Raw genomic sequence first — 26,890 nt, forward strand, 5'->3', positions numbered from 1 at the left:
TGAGATCAGAAAACAACAACGCAAGTGTGAAAGTAGCCTAAACAGACTACAGAAAAACACTAAAGCTGCAAAGTTCATTTCATTCATTGGGGCTTTCAGTAACTAATAATACAATCCAGTAAGTCTCTGAAGTAGTTTTTTTATTTTATTTGATGTACATTGGATCCCTCCATTTCCACCAAAGCACACCATCTCAAATTTTACACCTTATGCCATTTTTGGAAAAGGAACCACCACTATATGTTGACATCAATTTCCTTAAAGGGGTTGGCTGCCATTCTCCGATCACTGCTATGGAAGTGCCAAAAATGGCTGCGCATTAACTCCGCTAACTCTGGCATTCCCATAGCCGTGAATGAACGGTGGCTGTGCTTGCGTGGTGGCATTGTTGGCATATCCTAGCAGTATGTCTTCAATCTCTCAGTTGGGACAACCCCTTTAATTTATCTGAGTGTATCAGACCACTAAATATATCAGGGGCCATTATACAACCAATACTAGCCGCACATACATCACTCATCGTCTGATTCTGGATACTTTATACACAGCGGAAGCACAGGAGAGTCAGGTAAGGGCATATTGGGGGAGATTTTCATCTCTCTTGTGCCAGACAAGTGGCCTTAAAAAGCTGCAAGTTGTGTATTTGCCAGTGCCTTCTTTTTGTGCAACCCTCGCCAGGGGCGTGACAAGGACGGGGAAGGGGCATGGCCAACAACAGAGACAAATTTATCTTTATTTATGCCAGTTTTCTGGTGCAAACGAAGCCAGTAATATGCAGCAGCTCCGAGCTGTCGTAGATTTCTGTTTAGGCGCGCGGACTGCCGGAGGATGCGCCTCATTTATGATGAGGCCTTCAACTCATCATAAATGTCAGTGCAGGGGACACAAGACCGATGTAGAAAGTGCCTGTCTTGCTAAATCTCCCCCATTGTCTCCATACAGCTCTTGAAAGGAGCATAATGGTCTCTGTCAAGACGCCTTAAGGATGGAGGGGTATGTTGGAGACTAAGTCTGCGCCATGTACCATGGGCCTCATGTGATGGCAGCGGGATTACAAAATCCATTTGTAAGCAGTAAAATCAAGTCTGCAAAGATTTTGGGATCAAAGCAATCCAGTGCGTCCTCTGATATCTTTCATGAACCTGCCTCTGCTCCGCTCACCTCAGAATGCCCCCCCTTGAGCCCAGTTTTTGGCAGGCGTCGTGCTGCTGGGTTGAGAAGAAGCTAAATGCAATCTTAAAGCAGTTTAATCAAGGGCAACAATTCTGGAGTTTATATCGCAATCTGTCATTTACCATAGCAGTCCCACAGATTGCATCCCAATAGGCTTTTAGAGTCACGCATTTCCATGACACTTACTCCGCACTGTTCTTCTGAACCATCTTGTTTTAAATTAGAGAAACAGCCGCTAAATCCTACTCACAAGTAAAACCCCTTAATGCCATCTGCACTCCTCCGAACACATCCCTCGCTGTTTGCATGCCTTCTGTGTACTCGGGAACGTATGATCAATTGCCAGTTTACAAAGATGGAATCCATTTTTCTCGACCTGCCAGGCCCTGACTCTTTTAGATGAGAAAGTCTAGCATTTGAAATGTAGGCTTCAAAAAGGTTTATAAAAATACATAGAAAAAACGAACATCTGAATGAAAATTGCTTGGACTTCTCAAGAACGAGAAGGGACTTTTTTTCCCATACACAAGGAATAGAGTGGGCGGCAATTAACATGATGCTTTTTGTGAATTTTGCTTCACTGGAGATTGCAAAATGGCTAAAATAATCATCAGTTTCAAACTCGGCGGTAGAGTTGCTTTGAGAAGATGGCCTACCATAGTCTCACACAGTTATTTACCAGTTTACAGCTGCTAAATAGCTTGTCAACAATGCAGAAGCCAGTAAATGACATCAATTCAAGCCAGTTGCCACCGATACCCAGCTGTCCCTACAGTCTCCAAACACCATTAATGAGAGAGCAGAACAGCAGCAGGAGGCCCAGGGGCCACGTCACTTTGTAGAGTAGGCAGTATAGGCTATATAAGTAATAAATGGTACATCGAGAGGTTGTAACCTGCAATCCCATTTGCTATCTACTTGACAATTGTCGTCTGTTAAAAAAGCCAAGCAATTGTCTAAAATAAACAGTGGTTTTGCTGAAGGTTACAGAATAAGGCAAGCTCTCCAGAAGCTCTCCTTCCTTAGATGAGTGTTTTAATGCATCAATATAATGAATAGCAAATATTACTATTATGAACGATGAGAATGAAGTGCTAAATGAGGAGCAAATGAGCAGGGAACCATCAGCCTTATCATAAATACCATACTAATCGTATGTAGGGTTGTTTTGATACCAAAATTTTGATTCGGTTTCGATACCGTAAAAAGGTATTGCGATACTCGATACCACGCAAAAAAAATAAAACGCCAAAAAAAGCCGCGTGCATTCCGCATTTATGGAATGTCCGGCCCATAATCGAACAGTCCTATCCTATTTTTGGGGGGACAAGGTGACTAAAAAATATGGCGAATCGCGTGGATTTTATTTTTTATTTTACGGCTTTCACGGCATAGGAGATTTTTAAAATATTTTAATAGTTTGGACTTTTCGCACGTGGCGATATGTAATATGTTTTTTTATTTGTTTATATATTTTATATGTAAAATTGGGAAAGGGGGTGATTTATACTTAATATTTTGGTGTTTGTTTTTTTAACTTTTTTTTAACTTTTTATTTAATAACTTTTTCCCCCCCTTAGGGGCTAGAATTTAGGATCTTTTAATCCCTTGTCCTATTCACCCTAATAGATCTCTATTAGGGTGAATAGGTCCTCACACTCTCCCTGCTGCCCTGTGCATAATGCACACAGCATCAGGGATGTTACCGTGGCAGCCAGGGCTTCAGTAGCATCCTGGCTGCCATGGTAACCGATCGGAGCCCCAGGATTACACTGCTGGGGCTCCGATCAGAAGCTGCCACTGCCACCAATGAGGAGGAGGTGAGGGGACCCTGTGGCCACTGCCACCAATGTTTTTAATACTGGGGAGGCGCACTGCGCCACGAATGATAATTAACATTTAAAGGGAGTCTGTCACCACAAGTTGCCCTTATAGACCGCTTACATAGCAATGTAGCATAACTATAGATCAGTCAAATGGTACCTTTGTTTTTTTGTTTGGATGTTCACCAGGGGAAAATACTGAGTTGTATTCATATGTAAATGAGGGCTCGCAAGTGCCCAGGGGTGGCGTTCAGGCTGTAAGTGCCCAGGCCGCTCTTCCTTCTTCTCACATAACCCCTCCCCAGCCTGTTGCTTGGCCCGCCCTGTATGCCTCTTACGTCATCCAGTGTACTGGCCGATATCCTGCCCGCGCATGCGCACTGCATGGAATGATGCTGCTGCCCACAATGGTCATCACAGTGCGCATGCGCCGGCGGGATATCGGCCAGTACACTGGATGACGTAAGAGGCTTACAGGGCGGGCCAAGCAACAGGCTGGGGAGGGGTTATGCGAGAAGAAGGAAGAGCGGCCTGGGCACTTACAGCCCGAACGCCGCCCCTGGGCACTTGCGAGCCCTCATTTACATATGAATAAAACTCAGTTTTTGCCCCTGATGAACATCGAAACAAAAAGACAAAGGTACCATTTGACTGATCTATAGTTATGCTACAGTGCTATGTAAGTGGTCTATAAGGACAACTTGTGGTGACAGACTCCCTTTAATACAAACACAACTGGTGACAGAAACACATTGCCGGCACCCGACCTCTGACAGGGTGCGGCACCTGAGGGGTTAATTGACGCGGATCGCAGCGACCTGTCAGAGGTCGGGTGCCGGCAATGTATTTCTGCCGCCTGTATTTGTAATGTATTAAACGTTAGTTATCATTGGCGGCGCAGTGCACCCTCCCCTCCTCTTCGTTCCCATTAGTGGCAGCAGCAGCACAGGGGGAGGGAGAGACTGCTTCCTTCTCCCTGTGCTGCTGAGAGAACATGGCCACACTGAGAGCAGCGCAATCCATGTTCTCTGATACTGGGCTGTGCAGTAGCACAGACTAGCATCGATAAAAGCAAATCCCGGTATCGTATCGATACCGGGCTAAAAGTATTGATTGGGTATCGAAAATTCGATATTCCCGAAACATCCATAATCTTATGTAAGGCTAAAGTTGCACTGAAGTGTTGATGTCACTGTATTCTGTGCACTGTAGGCTGTAAATATGGAGAGAGTAGGGGGATCCTACTGTGGCACCACCTCTTTTTCTCTAGGAGGCGGTAATTCAGTCCAGTGTAAGCTGTGGATCTGTATTCGGCAAAAAACAGAGCTTAACAGCAAAGCTTCCTTCTCCTGTGGATTATAAAAGCGACGAGTGACAGTGACAGCCCTTGAGGAAAAGAGTTACTGAATGCAGCAAAAAGTTCAGTGGCCATACAAGGAAGAATTCCTGTGCATTTGTCATAGAAAGATAACACACCTACATTGTGGTTACAGACTTCTCTGCATACTGGTGGGAGTATAAGCTACAAGTTCCCCATCATAACAAAAGGATATAGGGGTCCTCTGTTCAGAGAGACTGTATTCCACTGAGGGTACTGGGAAATATATACAGTATATGGAGAGATTGTACAGCCTGACTAAAGAGACAGACAGACTATTCTCCCATATACAGACTTGGTAAATTGCATATACTAACTGCATTAAATGTGAACCATGTATGAATGAACCATCTATTGCACTGCCTCAGCAAAGCACAGTGAAATTGTTGCATAAAACCTATCATTGTGTGCACCCAAACTTGCATTGTTGTCACATCATTCAGGTACCCTTCTTTGAACCTCAAAGCTTATTTGTACCAAGGACACCCCACCTAACATCAGGCAGGAACCCCAAATCAGGGTGTGTCCCAAAGGGAAGAAAAGCTGCGCACTTCCTATCACCGCACAGCCTGGGGAGCAACATAACGTGGACTGCCACCAGGAGAACAGCCCCTACCATTCTCTCACTCACCTACAGATCACTGAACAGTGGCACTGTCATATGAATTTACTCATCTCATTTTATAACAATTCACAAGTTTTCATGTACAGTATACACAGCCAGGTAAAATGGGTTTTGGGATAGGATAAATGGGTGGAGTGAACACTGAACTGGATGAAGGCGTATCAAGCCATAGTAAATGGTTAAAACTAATTTTATCATAAAACATATACTAAATTAACCCTCTTTGTAATGTAAACATAAATTAGTATATATGGAGTGTCCATACAGATAAGGTGGTCATACACATCAGATAGAAGCAGACTAATTAGGTGAATTATCATTTTGCCAATGCAGCAATACACCTTAGTCCACATGGACTTTACAATTTTTCCAACCAACATGTTCAGTGGCATGACTGACAAGTGAGAAGACTTGCTAAGAACGTTCTGGAACATACTTTCAAAAAAAGCTTGCCTGTGGATAAAAGATCTTTCATCCACCTATCTGACGAAAAATTTCAAACATAGCCGCCTTCTTGAAGATGGTATGTCATCGACTGAATGAAACTATTGATCACTGTTAAATTTCACCCATGGAAGTTTGTTAAGGTTTAAATTGTTCATTTAGTCTATTGTGCATGGGTACCTTTAGGCATGAAAGGGGTTGTCCGAGATAATAAAAAACTCAGACAACAACCTAAAAGTCCTACAACAACCTGAAATAACAAATATCCGCCAATGACAGGAGGACATCAGACCAGTGCCACAGAGAGCGGCGCTGGAGAAATTGGTAAGTATAACATGTGTTATTTTGGCTATTGGGTGGCTTTTCTAAGATTTGTAGTTATCTCAGATAATCCCTTTAAATGGTCACTAACTTTTCACACAACTTTGCATAAATCAATAGTATAAGTCCATGTAAGAAATTGTAATATATCTTATCAGAGAAAAATGCCTTGTTCTAGAGTTATCAGCTGTTTCGCTGCCCCCTCCTTCTCTAAAACAACTTTATCTAAATTTATGAGAAATCAGCCTTGCTAAGACCAGAATGGCTGTCTGCTTACTGAAGGATCAGATTACATCATCCCATACAAGTCAGTGGAGAAGTGAGGAGAAGCAGTGAGCAAGAACTGAGCCGAGAGACACCAAAGACACTGCTGCAGCTAAATAGGAAGTTCCTATCTTGACCAACGTGCTTTATTCACATCCATACAGGTCAGTACTTTTCTGAAATGTCCTCCATGCTACTAGGGGTGCTTCTGAGTGAGTGTGAGAAAGTTAGGAAGCAGTTGGTCCTCTATTTTCTCTATTTATTTTAGTGTAGTAGATGGGGGCTAATAGCTATCCACCATCTCTGAGAGAACTGAAAACTAAAGATCTAGCATAGAGAAGAGACCTCTGCCAGATACAAGTCATATATATCGGCCAGAAGTAGTGTTATTCCTCATGTAGGCACACTGTACTGTTGACTAATGCAAAGTTTGTTGAAATGTTAGGTACGCTTTAAATTACTTATATCAGATATCTGCTTAAATTTGAGCTCAAAGCATTGCAGTCTTTTCAGTTCTTTTTACCACGCAAATAGTCCTGTCTGCAGTGTTAGTTTTACCTAGTCAACTGTGGTGGAACCCCAACAGACCCCTGTAAAGTCAATAGGAACTACGAATTAGGCAGTGCCCACAAGAAAATGCATCCGGCACAAATCTAAAATGCTTATTAACAACGCAGTAAGCAATAATAGGTAACAGTTAAATGTTATAGGAAAAGCCTAAAACGGTTGATACTGATGTGCAACGTTCTTTATCTTCTATTTAACAGGATACTTTCACAAGAGCGTCTTCCACTCTTTCCTGGAATGGTGTGTCAGTTTCTCATTAATTGGGTCGGCGGAGAACAAGACATATACATCTGTTGGAGTGAAAGCTCTATTACATTACCACGTCATGCAGATAAAACCAAATCAAATGGATGGAGACAAATGTCGTATTTGATATTGTGTAAATCGCTGTGATCTAGGCTGAATTACAAGACTTGTCCAATGACCAATAAAATCTAGCTGCATCTTTTGTTGAAATCCAGAAGAAATAAACAAGAAATCAGAAGGAACTGGAAAAGAAATTGCAATGTCTGCCGGTTACCTGACAACACAACCAAATTATTCCTCCAAGACTAAAGTGGGAATTTATAAAGTGCCTGTATCAGACAAAAGAACAGTGTTTCCGAGGGAGAGGCCAGAATATACAAAAAGGAACCGGTAGGCTTGGCTGTAAGCACATGCAAAAGTAGAGGGATCCCAAAGCAGGCACAATGCCTGGTAGGACTTGCTCACCAAAATGCATAAGAACCTTTTATTCTTTGATCCATCAGTGTACTGAGGAGAAGATCACTGTTCAATCCATATGCAAATTAGCTGTTAAGTGTATCGATGGAGGATGAGCCTCTTAGTGCACCCGAGCTCCACTCCTTTTCTTTGCCAGACACTTCCTTTTAAGGATGATTGACAGGGTCAGGCTTCTGAATCATCATCCTGTCTGGCCCCGAAACCTTGTTCCAGCGCCATTCACTACTATCCCAGCAGATGCGCAGTGTAGTTCTTTTTGGCTGGGACAGGGCAATGTGCTGTACTGCGCATGCACCTAGGCTGGCATGAATGGCACTAGTGTGAGATTTCAGGGCCAGGCAAAATGACGATTCAGAAACCTGTCAATCATTCGAGCAGGGAGGGGCTGTCAAAGGAAAGGAAAGGAGCTAGGGTGTATCAAGGGGCTCGTCTGTACTCCGTGCAATTAAAAGCTAACCTGTATATGAATAAAAACTGATTGTCTCATCAATGCATTGATGGATCAAAGAATAAAAGGTGCTGTTGCATTATGGCGAGCAAGCCCTACAAGGCATTGTGATTGGTTTAACACTGAGGATTCTCTTAGGCCTCGTTCACATCACCGTTTCTTCTTTCCGTTCTCCGGCTCCGTTGAGGAGCAGAACGGCAAGGACGGATTCTGCAGATAACTGAGACCTAACTGAGCGTAATGGAGCCTAAAGACCCCATAGACTATAATGGGGTCCGTTCGGTGTCCACTCAGAACATGATTTTTGAGCGGAGACGAAAGTCCTGCATGCAGTTAGGTCTCAGTTATCTGCAGAATCCGTCCTTTCTGTTCTCCTGCTCCTCAACGGAGCCGGAGAACGGAAAAGAGAAACGGTGATGTGAACAAGGCCTTAAGTAAATAAACTGTTACCATCTGATTCTTATGAGATCAAGCAATCCTCAAAACGCACCGATGTATTATAATAATGCAAGCAACTATGGCTAGTTTCACACTACACCAGCGCTTATGATTGTTAAATACAACATAACTGAATAGCTATAACTGTTCATACAGTGTGGAACCAGAAATCTGTCTAAAAAAGTGGCAAATCTAGTCTCTACACTTTTTCCCTGACATACCTAAAAGGTGAGACAGGCCTGACAAAGCTTACACCATCTTTTGATACATTTTGTAAATCTGGGCCGGATGTCACTGGATGTCCAAGTCACTCCATAGCTCAGAGTGGAGGTGACACGATCATTCAAAAATAGGATGAAAGAGCAAGCCATGCTGGGAATTTAAGAACCTCAGAAAGTCACCAAGAAGCCTACGAAAACTCTGACAGAGAAATCGCCAAGGAAGTTTTGCCACTCCCAGCTTCAGTCCATTTTTTCGGAAGTGTCGTTTTTGTGCCTTCATCCTTTGTGCGCAACTGTATAACTTTCAGACAGGGTTTCAGGGGTCCTTCAATGTATGGACTTGCACCTACTACCTCCCAATTCATATTGAAATCTGCTCCATACACTGGAATAGTATTGTTTCTGCAGCATGTGCAGGGATTTTTATAAACCCCTTCCAACTCTATGGAACAAGTTCTGAAATTTCTGCTACATGTGAATATACCCTTACTGCCATTACGGAAAGTAGGGATAATGAGAGAATTCTAATTGACTATATTCTCAGTTCAGGACAGGACTGGAAATGCCAATAACACAGAATTATAATACCTTTTATAACTTTTTATTACAAAGCCAGGAGGCATGTTCCTAGAACTCACAGAATGGAAACCCTATCATAATAAAAATATAAAATGACCCGTTATAATTAGTTCAAGGTGGTGGGGAAAATAGATTGGATTATTGTTTGTGCAGATGCTTCGGATAGCTCCAATCACAGCTCCGGTATGAAGCCGCCTCTCGTCCCGCCTGATCTCACGCAGCAGCTGAAGGAAATTTAGAGCACCAATGTCAAAGTACAACAGCAAAAAATAAATCAATGAGGAGCGCTGCAGCTTTCTCCTTGATAAGTAATTTCCAAAGAGAAATCATTTGAAGCACTAAATGTTTCTAATGTCAGAAGAGGCACACCGGTATAATAATCACAACGTCCCCTATGCCTCTCAAACAAAGCCTACAATGAGGGTCGTCAGCTGCCACAGGCCTCATTATAAGGGTCCATTCACACGTCCGTTGTTTCTTTCCTGATCTGTTCCGTTTTTTGCAGAACAGATCTGGACCAGATCTGGACCCATTCATTTTCAATGGGTCCTGAAAAAAATCAGACATTGAGCTGTCCGATTTTTTTCAGGACCCATTGAAAATGAATGGGTCCAGATCTGGTCCAGATCTGTTCCGCAAAAAACGGAACAGATCAGGAAAGAAACAACGGACGTGTGAATGGACCCTTAGGCCTCTTTCACACGGCCGTTTTTTTTTCCCGTTTACTGGCCGTTTTTTGCGGTCCGTATACGGTCCGTATACGGAGCCATTGATTTCAATGGGTCCGCAAAAAAAAACGGAATGTACTCCGTATGCATTCCGTTTCCGTTTTTCCGTTCCGTTTTAACATAGAACATGTCCTATATTTGGCCGCAAATCACGTTCCGTGGCTCCATTAAAGTCTATAGGTCCGCAAAAAAACGGAATGCATACGGAAGTGCATCCGTATGTCTTCCGTATCCGTTCCGTTTTTTGCGGATCCATCTATTGAAAATGTTATGCCCAGCCCAATTTTTTCTATGAAATAACTGTATACTGTATTTGCCATACGGAAAAACGGAACGGAAAAACGGAACGGAAACACAACGGAAACAAAAAACGGAACAACAGATCCGTTTAAAACGGATCGCAAAACACTGAAAAAGCCATACGGTCGTGTGCAATAGGCCTTACACTGTATATGTCGGTATGATACCTGAACAGTAAGGATCACACAGGTAACTGCATGTAAAAATGGTGCCTATTTTGAATCCCGGAGTTTTACTGTTTCATTTGTTCACACTTGTTTGTTACTCCTGCATATCATATCTTTTACATTGATTTTCAATAGCTTTTTAGACATATTAAAATAACAGATCTCTGCAATGTCTGAAAATGTGTCACAAAAGATCTACACTATTCCACTCTACGATATCGTCTAGTCCACCCTACAATCTCTTCTAGTCCACCCTACCCTACAATATCTCCTATAGTCCACCCTACCCTACAATCTCTTCTAGTCCACCCTACCCTACAATCTCTTCTAGTCCACCCTACCCTACAATATCTCCTATAGTCCACCCTACCCTACAATATCTCCTATAGTCCACCCTACCCTACAATATCTCCTATAGTCCACCCTACCCTACAATATCTCCTATAGTCCACCCTACCCTACAATATCTCCTATAGTCCACCCTACCCTACAATATCTCCTATAGTCCACCCTACCCTACAATATCTCCTATAGTCCACCCTACCCTACAATATCTCCTATAGTCCACCCTACCCTACAATATCTCCTATAGTCCACCCTACGCTACAATATCTCCTATAGTCCACCCTACCCTACAATATCTCCTATAGTCCACCCTACCCTACAATATCTCCTATAGTCCACCCTACCCTACAATATCTCCTATAGTCCATCCTACCCTACAATATCTCCTATAGTCCACCCTACCCTACAATATCTCCTATAGTCCACCCTACCCTACAATATCTCCTATAGTCCACCCTACCCTACAATATCTCCTATAGTCCACCCTACCCTACAATATCTCCTATAGTCCATCCTACCCTACAATATCTCCTATAGTCCACCCTACCCTACAATATCTCCTATAGTCCACCCTACCCTACAATATCTCCTATAGTCCACCCTACCCTACAATATCTCCTATAGTCCACCCTACCCTACAATATCTCCTATAGTCCACCCTACCCTACAATATCTCCTATAGTCCACCCTACCCTACAATATCTCCTATAGTCCACCCTACCCTACAATCTCTTCTAGTCCACACTACCCTACAATATCTCCTATAGTCCATCCTACCCTACAATCTCTCCTATAGTCCACCCTACCCTACAATATCTCCTATAGTCCACCCTACCCTACAATATCTCCTATAGTCCACCCTACCCTACAATATCTCCTATAGTCCACCCTACCCTACAATATCTCCTATAGTCCACCCTACCCTACAATATCTCCTATAGTCCATCCTACCCTACAATATCTCCTATAGTCCACCCTACCCTACAATATCTCCTATAGTCCACCCTACCCTACAATATCTCCTATAGTCCATCCTACCCTACAATATCTCCTATAGTCCACCCTACCCTACAATATCTCCTATAGTCCACCCTACCCTACAATATCTCCTATAGTCCACCCTACCCTACAATATCTCCTATAGTCCACCCTACCCTACAATCTCTCCTATAGTCCACCCTACCCTACAATATCTCCTATAGTCCACCCTACCCTACAATATCTCCTATAGTCCACCCTACCCTACAATCTCTTCTAGTCCACACTACCCTACAATATCTCCTATAGTCCATCCTACCCTACAATCTCTCCTATAGTCCACCCTACCCTACAATATCTCCTATAGTCCACCCTACCCTACAATATCTCCTATAGTCCACCCTACCCTACAATATCTCCTATAGTCCACCCTACCCTACAATATCTCCTATAGTCCACCCTACCCTACAATATCTCCTATAGTCCACCCTACCCTACAATATCTCCTATAGTCCACCCTACCCTACAATATCTCCTATAGTCCACCCTACGCTACAATATCTCCTATAGTCCACCCTACCCTACAATATCTCCTATAGTCCACCCTACCCTACAATATCTCCTATAGTCCACCCTACCCTACAATATCTCCTATAGTCCATCCTACCCTACAATATCTCCTATAGTCCACCCTACCCTACAATATCTCCTATAGTCCACCCTACCCTACAATATCTCCTATAGTCCACCCTACCCTACAATATCTCCTATAGTCCACCCTACCCTACAATATCTCCTATAGTCCATCCTACCCTACAATATCTCCTATAGTCCACCCTACCCTACAATATCTCCTATAGTCCACCCTACCCTACAATATCTCCTATAGTCCAGCCTACCCTACAATATCTCCTATAGTCCACCCTACCCTACAATCTCTCCTATAGTCCACCCTACCCTACAATATCTCCTATAGTCCACCCTACCCTACAATCTCTTCTAGTCCACACTACCCTACAATATCTCCTATAGTCCATCCTACCCTACAATATCTCCTATGGTCCACCCTACCCTACAATATCTCCTATAGTCCACCCTACGCTACAATATCTCCTATAGTCCACCCTACCCTACAATATCTCCTATAGTCCACCCTACCCTACAATATCTCCTATAGTCCACCCTACCCTACAATATCTCCTATAGTCCATCCTACCCTACAATATCTCCTATAGTCCACCCTACCCTACAATATCTCCTATAGTCCACCCTACCCTACAATATCTCCTATAGTCCACCCTACCCTACAATATCTCCTATAGTCCATCCTACCCTACAATATCTCCTATAGTCCACCCTACCCTACAATATCTCCTATAGTCCACCCTACCCTACAATATCTCCTATAGTCCACCCTACCCTACAATATCTCCTATAGTCCACCCTACCCTACAATCTCTCCTATAGTCCACTCTACCCTACAATATCTCCTATAGTCCACCTGACCCTACCCTACAATCTCTTCTAGTCCACACTACCCTACAATATCTCCTATAGTCCATCCTACCCTACAATATCGCCTATAGTCCATCCTACCCTACATAATCTTCTAGTCCACCCTAGAATATCTTTAGTCCACCCTACAAAATCTTCTAGTCCACCTTACCCTACAATATTTTCTAGTCCACCGTACAATATTTTCTAGTCCACCCTACCCTACAATATCTTCTAGTCCACCTTACCCTACAATATTTTCTAGTCCACACTATCCTACAATATCTTCTGACCTGGGATTAGTAGAACAGAGGGGAGGAACAATGAGGGCTGAGGCCCAACCACACAAAGCAAAAATCAGGATACTGAAGGATAAGGGTACTTTCACACTTGTGGAAGAGGATTCTGGCAGGCAGTTCCGTTGCCGGAACTGCCTGCCGGATCCGGCAATTCGGACGCAAACGGATGCATTTGTGAGACGATCCGGATGCGGATCCGTCTCACAAATGCAGTGCAATACCGGATCCGTCAATCCAGTTATCATCCAGAAAAACGAGTCCGGTATTTTTTTTTCTTCTCATTTTTAAAGATCTGCGCATGCGCAGACCGCAAAACCTGATCCGTTTTTCCAGAACACTTGGGGCCGGATCCGGCATTAATACATTTTATTGGAAATTAATGCCGGATCTGGCATTACGGCAAGTGTTCAGGATGCTTGGCCGGAGAGAAAACTGCAGGCGGTATTTTCTCCGTCCAAAAAACGTAAGAGGGACTGAACTGGTGCATCCTGATGCATACTGAATGGAATGCTCTCTATTCAGAATGCATTAGGATAAAACTGATCAGTTCTTTTCTGGTATTGAGCCCCTAGGACGGAACTGAATACCAGAAAATATTAACGCTAGTGTGAAAGTACCCTAAATTTTCTGCTCAAAATGTTTAAAAACGAATGAAGGTCATGCAAGGTCACATGACTGTGGTGGGCAACCAAAGCTCACTAGAGTCACTCTGGCCACATTTCAACAGGATTTCAGGCAATATTATTATGTCATTGAACTTAGCAGAGTTCTGTGTGATGTCCATAAGTCCCAGACCCAATCATTTCCATGGAGAAAGATCACGACCAAGAAGAAGGAATATAAACTGTATTTTTCTTCTACAATGTAAACCTTCATCTGCATCCACAAGATATGCTGTAAATGCACAACATATGTGTCCTAAGTCCCCTATCTCAAGAATGGGACCACTGCAGTGAATGGACCTGCAGTAAAGTGACCGTGCGTACGCGTCTCAGGGACTTCCAAACATAGCCGAGCATGCTACTTTCAGAAGTTCCACAGCAGTGGATGTAGACAGCTGCATGTGAGCGGCCCCATCTCCATCCAGCGAAGCACACAATTGTCTCCTGTTCTTGAGACAGGTGCAGGTATCCTGTGGATATGCTAGACATGTTCAGATGGGAAGAACTCTTTAAACATATACCGTCTAAATGTATAGATATGTGTAGAGGGATGAAAGAAAGAACCTAGGGATCAATGAGCCTATGGTTGCACCATGACATGCTCCCTTTTTCCCCAATGCTGTTTAGCACCAGACAAGAACCTCAAGCAAATGACATGCAACTCAATCTCAACATATATGTTTCAAGGAACGTTACAGAAAAAAAACTACAGCTCATTGCTAGCCTTATATTCCCCAACTGTATGTATACTGTATGTATACTCGAAACCTGACAACTCCCATCAGCACCACCACCGTGTCTGATCAGATAGACCTCTTATGCATCTACAGAGCTTTCCTTCTAGTGGTTGTGGCTCAGTGTTCCACAGGGGTGAGTCTATAGCCCTGGTGAACAACTGTGCATTGTAAATGACACCCCGGGGATCTAGTCACTGGTCTCCCCAGCGGAACCACTGCAATACGCTCAGAGAACAATATGTAGTGTATTTTCTTAGTAAGATTATTTTAGTAGAGGAATCTTTCATAATGTGTTTTCAGAAAGTGTTCATATAAGAAGGCAAAGTTGTGACAATCCTATAAATTGTATACTTATCTTTGAGGGTCTGAATTTATAATCCTTTACATATCATGCTTTGTTACCGGATATGTGTATAAAGCTGGCCATAGCAAGAACAATCATTTGCAATGGTTGACAGCAGATTTTGGTCTGCCGGAAACAAGATTGGCCATGTTGGAAATTGTCGGGAGAAACTACATGTCTGTAGCACGTTGGTCTGAATTGTGCTGATCATTTGACATCGTATTCAAGGACCAGAGAGTCAACAGACTCTTTGGTTGCCCAGTTTAGTCTAAATTGCTGCTGGTGGGATCGTTCTTATGAGTGATCCCATGGATGAATGATCACTTTATTTGTATGTCCTTCTCACAGACCATATGACCAATATGTCCAGATCATCTGTAAGATCTGACTGTAGAGATGATATCCTAGGTATGCCTCTAAAGGATGCCATTTTGATGATATTCGTGATGATCCTTCTATGATCCAGCAGAATGAAATGTTCTGTATTCACATTTAAAGAGAATGAGCTACATCCCACAGAACATACTAATGCCCTGACTATAGCGTCCACCCAATGACATTAACATTGTCATGGGTGAGAAGAAGCAAAACGCACGCGGGGAAACCTCTGTATCTCAGGGGGCTTTGAAATGGAAGCAGACACATGACTACGTGTATTGAAACACACATCTCCACTTCACTAACAAGAACTTGGATGCATTTCCCATTGGCATACTGAAAGCGGACAAATGCAGTAACATCAGAGGACAATTCTCCTCTACACTTTGTGAATAGTTGGAATAAGAATCTCATAAAGCTGGCTGCTCAGAAGCCTTACCAGACTCAAAGTCAGGACACCACAACTAGATTTCCCCTAAACGTACCACCAGAGCTCCCACCGGTCACCATAGATGGAAGAGGGGTTGTGTGCCTATACAAGCTCAGTTCTGTAATAGGTCTAGGTAGTGGATTCCTCTAAATGTGGCCCATGTTATGGAAGCTTCTCTTGGGTGGTGGGACCAGGACACATCTACCTGTCATTATTGAAGTATAACCTGATGAAATACCATTACCTGTGACTAAACACATCCCTTTCAGACCACAATGAGGAAAGCCGTAGATTCCCTGCCCCCCCCCCCCCCCCCCCCCCAAAAAAAAAAAAAATATGGGTACTTAGTCTATATGGAGCACTAATATCTTTGGTGTGCTGGATGCCATTATGGAGTGTGGCACGTTGGACATGGACGGCATAAAACTAGACAAGGCAGGCAGAAATTGTGCCCAACTGATCACAGTGGCACATGCTGTAGCAATAGGCAACATTTTGCTAAAGGTGGTAGACACTTTTCCTGAGGCCACCACTTTACAGCGAGTTTGTGCTAAAATAATGGTGCACACTTATGGTAAATCTGACACATTTCATGACCCCCTTGTGCGGTGGTGGCACATGCATGGCAGTCATTTGGCCCAACCAATGCAGAACACCAGAACATTATGTCATATAAAGTGTGTGGTGGTCTGATGTATCCTTCCAGTGCCCACCACCAGGCTGGACCCACCTGGACCCTCTGCCCCCAGTCTCATGCAGGACACCCCTCTTTGTTCTACCTACCTCTCCTCCATGGCCATCAAAGATGCCGAAGATGGACGGGTGGCTCTTGTTGAGCAGGTCGGTGATGATCTCGAAGCGGTCCTCCATGTGGTCCCTCCGGCCCTGGATGGAGTACACGGCCACATTGTTACTCTTGAACTCCCAGGTCTTGGAGAACTCTGCCTCCAGGACATCGAGACCCCCGAGCCGGTCATTCTGCATGATCTCGGCCACCTTGCCCTTCACCATCTGCACGGCGTCCCGGCTGGACTTGACGATGGTCTTCACTTCGTCCGTGTGGAAGAAGTAGCTCCAGAGAGCCAGGCTGATGCATAGGAGGAAGAGGGTCTCCGGTCGGAGCAAGAAGTAGCGCATGATCCTGCCCAGCAGAGACAGCAGAGTCATGGTATCCTCTATCATTTATGTCCTGGGGATGGCGGGGAGGGAGGAGGGCAATCAGTGCATGGCAGTCTGACCCCTGCCCGAACTCCTCCCCGGGAGGGGGGCACAGGTCTGCAGCACCTAGGACAAAGGGGGCACCGGCAGCATGGGCAGACGGGCGGGCACAGGTAGCGGCTTCAGCTCTGTCTCCGCTCCGGTACAGGACGTCAGGCTCCGCTCCCGTCCGGACCCTCCGGCTTCTGTCCGTTCAGCACCTTGCGGAGCTGTCATAAGGCGCAGACACCGGCTGTTCCGTGTGTCTCCCCCACACAAGACTTCTACAAGGGCCGCAAGGAGAGGGGGGGGGGGGGGCGCCTGACCGCAGACCGGTTCCTTCGCCCTGTGAGAGATGTCAGCGCCACACGCGGGGCACTAGGCTGTACCTTTACTGTATGGCGCTGCTCCTTCTGTTCTAAGCATCCAATACCCTAATAAGGAAGGCCGGCAAATCTCCTCAACAGAAAGCTCCCCCCGCACTGCAGCGAGCAGATGGTACAGTCCACCACGCGCAGGAACACTGCAAGCGAGGAGGGACAGAAATAGTCAAATGTGCGAGAAGCTGCGGCCACTGACTCGCGTCTGGTCCCCGGTCACACAGCTGCGGTAACGCTCTGCTCTGTGTGGCTGGAAGCTGTGACCTTGGTGGAGTACATGGCAGATGGAGGCTGGGGCCGACCTGGACCACATACAGATACATAGGAGAGGTGTGCTTGTAATGATGCAGCGCTCATAGCCAGGGTCGCACAATACAGGTCAAAAAAGTTCTCTTTTAGTTCTGAGGCGCCCCCTGTGGCTAGGGTGACCACATTTCCTAACTGCCATTCAGGGACACTTACTTTCACAAGAGCATTTCCTCAAACTTATACTTGAGACTGGGCTGGTTCTAGGTGAAATGGGGCCCTGGGGCGGAAAACAATAAGGGCCCCCCCATGACACTTGATGACTTTTACAGAAGAAACTGTACATTGTGGGGCACGGTGTAGGCTATATGTGTATAACATAAACATATTTCATATGAAAACTTACAGTTACTTGGCTTGGCCCTTGGGGATCTCGGACACCACTTCAACACTTGGCCGGGGGCTCGGTGGAGCTGATGTTGTGCTTTATCCTAATGAGAAAGATTTCATAATAAGGATTTGGGGAAGGGGCAGAGGGATAGCAGAGCAGGGAGAGGCTGGTGCTGCCACTAGGGGGGTCATACCATGGGGGAGTAATAAAGCCCACCATAAGGCCTCCCCCCCAGTAGAAATAATTCTCCTTATAATGTGACAGTGCAAAAAGTACCCCCTTGTAATGCCCCCAGTTGAGCTAATGTCCCCATAGTGCCCCCATAATGTACCAGTATAAAATACCCCTATATAGTGCCCTCAGTAAATGCCCCCATAGTGCTCCTCTCCCCCTTTCTCCTAGTGCCCCCCATAATGTACGAGTATAAAATGCCCCATATGTAGATGCCCTCAGTGTCCCCCATAATTTGTAAGTATAAAATACCCATTCTCAGTGCCCCCGTAGATGACCCCATAGTACTCCTCTCCCACCTTCTTCATAGTACCCACCATAATGTGTCCCAGTATAAAATGCCCCTATACAGAGCCCCCATATAAAATAACCGTTCTTTGTGGCCTCAGTAGATGCCCCTATAGTGCCCACCAATGATGTGCCAGTAAGAAGTGCCCCCAATGTGCCAGTAATAAGTGCCCCCATAGATGTCCCCCAATAATGTGCCAGTAGCCAGAGCCCCCCACCATCATGTGCCAGTAGCCAGAGCCCTCCCTATATCATGTGCCAGTAGCCAGAGCCCACCCTATATCATGTACCAGTAGCCAGAGCCCCCTATCATGTGCCAGTAGCCTGAGCCCCCCATCAACATGTGCCAGTAGCCATAGGCCCCCCTATCATGTGCCAGTAGCCATAGGGCCCCCCCTATAATGTGCCAGTAGCCATAGCCCCCCCATCATAATGTGCCAGTAGCCATAGGCCCCCCCCCCTATAATGTGCGAGTAGCCATAGGCCCCTCCCCTATCATGTCCCAGTAGCCATAGGCCCCTCCCCTATCATGTCCCAGTAGCCACCAGTATTGACAAAAAAAACCCACTTATAATTAGCTCCTTGGCATCGATGTGATGCAGGCCTCTTCCGGCCTGTGTCCCGCACTGTACGGCTGAGGCGGCGCAATGACGTCATCGCACCGCCTGCAGCCTATCAGAGGAAGGGGAAGGGACACACCTCTCCCTCCCCTGCTCTGCTGCACAGCCATCTGTATCGCTGTCCTGAGGACGGCAATACAGATGACTGGAGATGAGCGCTTCCACAATGGAAGCGCTCATCTCCGGCCCCTTGCCTCTATGGAAGCATTGTCCCGGAATGAGGGTGACCGGGACCCGGGACAGACTCTCCAAATGCGAGACTGTCCCGGGCGATCCGGGACACTTGGTCACCCTACCTGTGGCCGATAACGTGTAATACAGGAGCTGCCTTCCGAGGGCAATGATTGCACAATGCACAGCTTGTCAATTTAAAGGGGGAGGGGGGTTCCGATAATAATAATGTCCTTGTTCTGGTCCCCATATTGTTTACTCCGGATGCTGCATAAGCATGGTCACATGCTCCGCTGCAGCCAATGACTTTGCAGGTAGCCTTAAAGGGGTTGTCCCATGAAAAACATTCTACGGTTTTCAAACCAGCACCTGTATCTGAATACTTATGTAATTGTATGTAATTAATAATTTATCATAGCTACTGAGTTATTCACTAAAATGGATCTGTATAGCGCCACCTGATGTTTGTTAATGTTCTTATTTCTTTGACCTGCTCACTGACAAGGCCGCACACGCTCAGTTCCATCCTTCACCTGACTCCTGAGCTGTGATAGGGAGACCATGGACACGCCCCCTTAACTATAGCAGGAAGGACACTCCCCTTGTGCTGCTTGCTTGCTATAAATCTAGCAGAGCAATGAATGTGGAGATCTCTGGATCCATGTGAGGTACAGGGCTGGTTCTAGCTTTGTTAGAAAGAGATTGTCCTGTACTATATGATGTCTGATTTTCATTTTTTTTACATTAGTCATGGGATAACCCCTTTAACCACCTCCGGACCGCCTAACGCAGATTCGCGTTCCGGAGGTGGCAGCGCTGCGCACAGTCACGCATATACGCGTCATCTCGCGAGACGCGAGATTTCGCTCCAAGCCGGCCCGCGCATGCGCATCGCGGGCCGGCAAAAGTTAAAGAACAAGTTAGTCACCAGCCTGCCAGCAACGATCATTGGCTGGCAGGCTGGCGATTTTTAAAAAATCCAATCACAAGCCATATAACAGATCATATTAGTAAATATGATCTGTTATATGGCTTCTCTGCTCCTGTGCTGGTCCTTTTCGTCGGTTGGATCCAGCACAGGAGCAGACTGAACTGTGAGTAGCACCAACACTTCACTGTAGCCCCTGATCACCCCCCTGCACCCCAATTAACCCTTTGATCACCCCTTTGATCGCCCCTGTCAATCACCAGTGAAAGGAAAAAAAGTGATCAGTGTAAACTGTCACTTTTTTTTTTTCACTAGTATTGGCTGTTAGGTTTTAGGGATAGTTTAGGCCCCTTGGTTAGGTAGTTAGCGTCAGTTAGCGCCCACCCCACCGCACCGCAGTCACTTTTATTCGCTGAATAGCGTATCGCTAATCAGCATTTGTACTTTTATAGTATCTGTAAGTGATCAAAACTGATCACGGTCAGATCTATAATAGTATTAGTGTCACTTTAGTTCGCCCTCCACCCAAAACGCAGTGTTTGCCCGATCAGGCCTGATCGGTCGCCCACACGTGCGTTCACCCACGCCCGCCCCACCGCAGTGACAAAAAATATATATTTTTTGATCACTGCACATTCATTTTACACGCACTGCGGCGATAAAAAAATCAGTTTTGATATTTTTTATCAACCGCAGCGGCCTCCGGTACTTCGCTAGCCTCCCCTTTGTAAGACAGGTTTGCTTTTTTTCTTGGGTAGTCTCAGGGAATACCCCTAAATTTAGTAGTCCAAAATGTCAAACAGGGGGTATTCTTCTGAAGAGGCCTACAGGATTCTGACCCAGTCGGATGAGGAGTGGGAACCCTCATCTGATGAATCTAGCGGGTCAGAATATGAACCTGTGGAAAGCAGTGGCTCTCTGACCCAAAGTTCGGACGAGGAGGTGGAGGTCCCTGGCAGCACCAGGCGTACCCGGCCCCATGTCGCTAGACCACAGGTTATGCAGGATCCGCTTCAAGAGCAGCAGAGTGGGGCTGTCGCTGCCGGATCACGTGGTGAGGCATACACCAGCAGCGCAGCCCTCCCTGGACCTAGTACCAGCACTGCCGTACAACATGGTGACGTGGCGAGCACCAGAAGGGCAGTTGAAGCTGGTACGGTGGCACGTGCACTAGTTACCCCGTCGCAGCCACCGCAAAGACAGGCCCGTAGAGCCCCTAGAATCCCTGAGGTGCTGGCAAACCCTGATTGGCAGTCACCAACTTCAGCCGCACCTGTAGTTCCCCCTTTCACCGCCCAGTCTGGAGTTCGGGTTGAGACGGCTCAAATCGGTTCGGCCCTGGGATTTTTTGAGCTGTTCTTGACTGCGGAGCTCTTGGACTTAGTCGTGGCAGAGACCAACCAGTATGCCACACAATTTATATCCGCCAACCCGGGAAGCTTTTATGCCCAGCCTTTCCGGTGGAAACCAGTCCAAGTTTCCGAAATTAAAATTTTTTTGGGCCTTCTCCTCAACATGGGCCTGACAAAAAAGCATGAATTGCGGTCATATTGGTCAACGCACCCGATTCATCACATGCCCATGTTCTCTGCTGCTATGTCCAGGGCACGATTTGAGGCCATCCTCCGTTTCCTGCATTTTAGCGACAACACCACCTCCCGTCCCAGAGGCCACCCAGCTTTTGACCGGCTCCACAAAATTCGGCCCCTCATAGACCATTTCAACCAGAAATTTGCAGATTTGTATACCCCCGAGCAAAACATCTGCGTAGACGAGTCCCTAATACATTTTACCGGGCGCCTTGGCTTCAAACAGTACATCCCAAGCAAGCGTGCCCGGTATGGGGTCAAATTGTATAAGCTCTGTGAAAGGGCCACAGGCTATACCCACAAATTTCGTGTCTATGAGGGAAAAGATCAGACCCTGGAGCCGGTCGGTTGCCCTGACTACCTGGGGAGCAGTGGGAAGACAGTCTGGGACTTGGTGTCACCCTTATTCGGCAAGGGGTACCATCTTTATGTGGACAATTTCTACACAAGTGTGGCCCTCTTTAGGCATTTGTTTCTAGAACGGATTTGCGCCTGTGGCACCGCGCGAACTAGTCGCGTGGGCTTCCCCCAACGGCTTGTAACCACCCGTCTTGCAAGGGGGCAGAGGGCTGCCTTGTGTAACGAAGAACTGCTCGCGGTGAAATGGAGAGACAAGCGTGACGTTTACATGCTCTCCTCCATTCACGCAGACACGACAATCCAAATTGAGCGAGCAACCCGTGTCATTGAAAAGCCCCTCTGTGTCCACGACTATAATGCGCTCATGGGAGGGGTGGACTTCAATGACCAGATGTTGTCTCCGTATTTAGTTTCCCGCAGAACCAGACGCTGGTATAAGAAGGTGTCTGTATATTTAATTCAATTGGCGCTGTACAATAGTTTTGTTCTCTACAGTAAGGCTGGGAGAACACGATCTTTCCTCAAATTCCAGGAAGAGATCATCGAGAACCTCCTTTACCCAGGAGGTTCCGTGGCCCCATCCCCCAGTGTAGTTAGCCGTCTACACGAGCGACATTTCCCCAGTGTCGTTCCTGGTACCTCAACCCAACCGTCACCCCGAAAAAGATGTCGTGTCTGTAGCAGGAGTGGAATAAGGCGTGACACCCGCTATTTCTGTCCTGACTGTGCTGACCACCCTGCCCTATGCTATGGAGAGTGTTTCCGGAAGTACCACACACAGGTACACCTAGCATAGGGATTGCATCTCACAGGACAGGCACACAGGGCTATTAGGGCCCTTTTACTCTCAGCTGCTGCAAACCTCTCCTTTCACCTGGGATAAAGTGCATAACGTACTTCGCCACATCTTTGGGCGATTTGCGCTTTGCACATTGTCCCATGGGGAAGGAGAGGTTTGTTCTATAAAGGTAAAAAAAACTAAACAAAAAAAAAATTACCGGTAAGTAAAAAAGTTAAAAAAGTTTAAAAAAGTTAATATGTTCTGTTCTAAAGTTAATAAAGTTATTGCTTTGCGGCCTGGTTTTTTCTTTTTTGTTTTGTTTTTTTTACCTTCCAGGTGGACCAACCGATCGACCAGCTGCAGCACTGATGTGCATTCGGACAGAAGCATTGTGCTGCTGTCAGATTACACGCAAGTCGGTGTATGCGGCGCTGCAAGACGAGATTTCTCCTCTGCAGTAAAAGATATGTTTGCCGAGGCATATGAGCTGAGGAGGTGGCGGTGTTCATATACTTTGGCAAACACTTTGTATATATAAAAAAAAAAATCCCGGCAATGATTTATTCATCCACATCGATTGATGTGAATGGAGAAATCTGGTTTGCCAGGGCATACGAGCTGAAGTGGGTATGGATGTTGGGCGGAGCTCCTATGTCCTGGCAGACGCCTTTCCCCTCCTTTTTCTTTTTTTGGCAGAGATTTTTTCATCCACATTGATCGATGCGAATGAAGAAATCTGTGCCGTTCATTTTTTTCTTTCAGCCCAGAGGCTGAACGGAAAAAATAAATCTCATTACCCGTATGCTCAATATAAGGAGAATAGCAGAAACTCCTAATGCTGGGCATACATGTAATGATTGCGGAGACCCTCAAATGCCAGGGCAGTACAAACACCCCACAAATAACACCATTTTGGAAAGAAGACACCCCAAGGTATTCGCTGAGGGGCATATTGAGTCCATGAAAGATTGAAATTTTTGTCCCAAGTTAGCGGAAAGGGAGACTTTGTGAGAACAAAATCCAAAAAATCAATTTCCGCTAACTTGTGCCAAAATTTTTTTTTTTCAATGAACTCGCCATGCCCCTCATTGAATACCTTGGGGTGTCTTCTTTCCAAAATGGGGTCACATGTGGGGTATTTATACTGCCCTGGCATTTTAGGGGCCCCAAAGCGTGAGAAGAAGTCTGGTATCCAAATGTCTAAAAATGCCCTCCTAAAAGGAATTTGGGCCCCTTTGCCCACCTAGGCTGCAAAAAAGTGTCACACATGTGGTATCTCCGTATTCAGCAGAAGTTGGGGAATATGTTTTGGGGTGTCATTTTACATATACCCATGCTGGGTGAGATAAATATCTTGGTCAAATGCCAACTTTGTATAAAAAAAATGGGAAAAGTTGTCTTTTGCCAAGATATTTCTCTCACCCAGCATGGGTATATGTAAAATGACACCCCAAAACACATTCCTGACCTTCTCCTGAGTACGGAGATACCAGATGTGTGACACTTTTTTGCAGCCTAGCTGGGCAAAGGGGCCCACATTCCAAAGAGCACCTTTCAGATTTCACAGGTCATTTACCTACTTACCAGACATTAGGGCCCCTGGAAAATGCCAGGGCAGTATAACTGCCCCACAAGTGACCCCATTTTGGAAAGAAGACACCCCAAGGTATTCCGTGAGGGGCATGGCAAGTTCCTAGAATTTTTTATTTTTTGTCACAAGTTAGTGGAAAATGATGATTTTTTTTTTTTTTTTTTTTTTTCATACAAAGTCTCCTATTCCACTAACTTGTGACAAAAAAAAAAAATTTCCATGAACTCACTATGCCCATCAGCGAATACCTTGGGGTCTCTTCTTTCCAAAATGGGGTCACTTGTGGGGTAGTTATACTGCCCTGGCATTCTAGGGGCCCAAATGTGTGGTAAGGAGTTTGAAATCAAATTCAGTAAAAAATGACCTGTGAAATCCAAAAGGTGCTCTTTGGAATATGGGCCCCTTTGCCCACCTAGGCTGCAAAAAAGTGTCACACATCTGGTATCTCCGTACTCAGGAGAAGGTGGGGAATGTGTTTTGGGGTGTCATTTTATATATACCCATGCTGGGTGAGAGAAATATCTTGGCAAAAGACAACTTTTCCCATTTTTTTATACAAAGTTGTCATTTGACCAAGATATTTATCTCACCCAGCATGGGTATATGTAAAAAGACACCCCAAAACACATTCCTCAACTTCTCCTGAGTACGGCAATACCACATGTGTGACACTTTTTTGCAGCCTAGGTGGGCAAAGGGGCCCATATTCCAAAGAGCACCTTTCGGATTTCACTCGTCATTTTTTACAGAATTTGATTTCAAACTCCTTACCACACATTTGGGCCCCTAGAATGCCAGGGCAGTATAACTACCCCACAAGTGACCCCATTTTGGAAAGAAGAGACCCCAAGGTATTCGCTGATGGGCATAGTGAGTTCATGGAAGTTTTTATTTTTTGTCACAAGTTAGTGGAATATGAGACTTTGTATGAAAAAAAAAAAAAAAAAAGAAATCATCATTTTCCACTAACTTGTGACAAAAAATAAAAAATTCTAGGAACTCGCCATGCCCCTCACGGAATAGCTTGGGGTGTCTTCTTTCCAAAATGGGGTCACTTGTGGGGTAGTTATACTGCCCTGGCATTCTAGGGGCCCAAATGTGTGGTAAGGAGTTTGAAATCAAATTCTGTTAAAAATGACGAGTGAAATCCGAAAGGTGCTCTTTGGAATATGGGCCCCTTTGCCCACCTAGGCTGCAAAAAAGTGTCACACATCTGGTATCTCCGTACTCAGGAGAAGGTGGGGAATGTGTTTTGGGGTGTCATTTTACATATACCCATGCTGGGTGAGAGAAATATCTTGGCAAAAGACAACTTTTCCAATTTTTTTATACAAAGTTGTCATTTGACCAAGATATTTATCTCACCCAGCATGGGTATATGTAAAAAGACACCCCAAAACACATTCCTCAACTTCTCCTGAGTACGGGGATACCAGATGTGTGACACTTTTTTGCAGCCTAGGTGGGCAAAGGGGCCCATATTCCAAAGAGCACCTTTCGGATTTCACTCGTCATTTTTTACAGAATTTGATTTCAAACTCCTTACCACACATTTGGGCCCCTAGAATGCCAGGGCAGTATAACTACCCCACAAGTGACCCCATTTTGGAAAGAAGAGACCCCAAGGTATTCGCTGATGGGCATAGTGAGTTCATGGAAGTTTTTATTTTTTGTCACAAGTTAGTGGAATATGAGACTTTGTATGAAAAAAAAAAAAAAAAAAAAAAATCATCATTTTCCACTAACTTGTGACAAAAAATAAAAAATTCTAGGAACTCGCCATGCCCCTCACGGAATAGCTTGGGGTGTCTTCTTTCCAAAATGGGGTCACTTGTGGGGTAGTTATACTGCCCTGGCATTCTAGGGGCCCAAATGTGTGGTAAGGAGTTAGAAATCAAATTCTGTAAAAAATGATGAGTGAAATCCGAAAGGTGCTCTTTGGAATATGGGCCCCTTTGCCCACCTAGGCTGCAAAAAAGTGTCACACATCTGGTATCTCCGTACTCAGGAGAAGGTGGGGAATGTGTTTTGGGGTGTCATTTTATATATACCCATGCTGGGTGAGAGAAATATCTTGGCAAAAGACAACTTTTCCCATTTTTTTATACAAAGTTGTCATTTGACCAAGATATTTATCTCACCCAGCATGGGTATATGTAAAAAGACACCCCAAAACACATTCCTCAACTTCTCCTGAGTACGGGGATACCAGATGTGTGACACTTTTTTGCAGCCTAGGTGGGCAAAGGGGC

At 45.3% G+C, this 26,890-nt stretch overlaps 1 protein-coding gene across 1 annotated transcript in view; it reads right to left on the reverse strand.

The window, feature by feature from the left end:
- The window catches only part of PPM1L (protein phosphatase, Mg2+/Mn2+ dependent 1L), a 306,997-nt gene extending 289,461 nt beyond the window's left edge, over window positions 1-17,536 (reverse strand). The window contains exon 1 of the mRNA XM_040428171.1: window positions 16,649-17,536. Within this exon, the coding sequence (XP_040284105.1) occupies window positions 16,649-17,047 (399 nt within the window). The 5' untranslated portion in view covers window positions 17,048-17,536. The remainder of the gene's footprint in view (window positions 1-16,648) is intronic.
- Between the last annotated feature and the right edge of the window lie 9,354 nt (window positions 17,537-26,890).

The sequence above is a fragment of the Bufo bufo genome, chromosome 4 (assembly GCF_905171765.1).
Source record: "Bufo bufo chromosome 4, aBufBuf1.1, whole genome shotgun sequence".
NCBI classification, from domain to species: domain Eukaryota; kingdom Metazoa; phylum Chordata; class Amphibia; order Anura; family Bufonidae; genus Bufo; species Bufo bufo.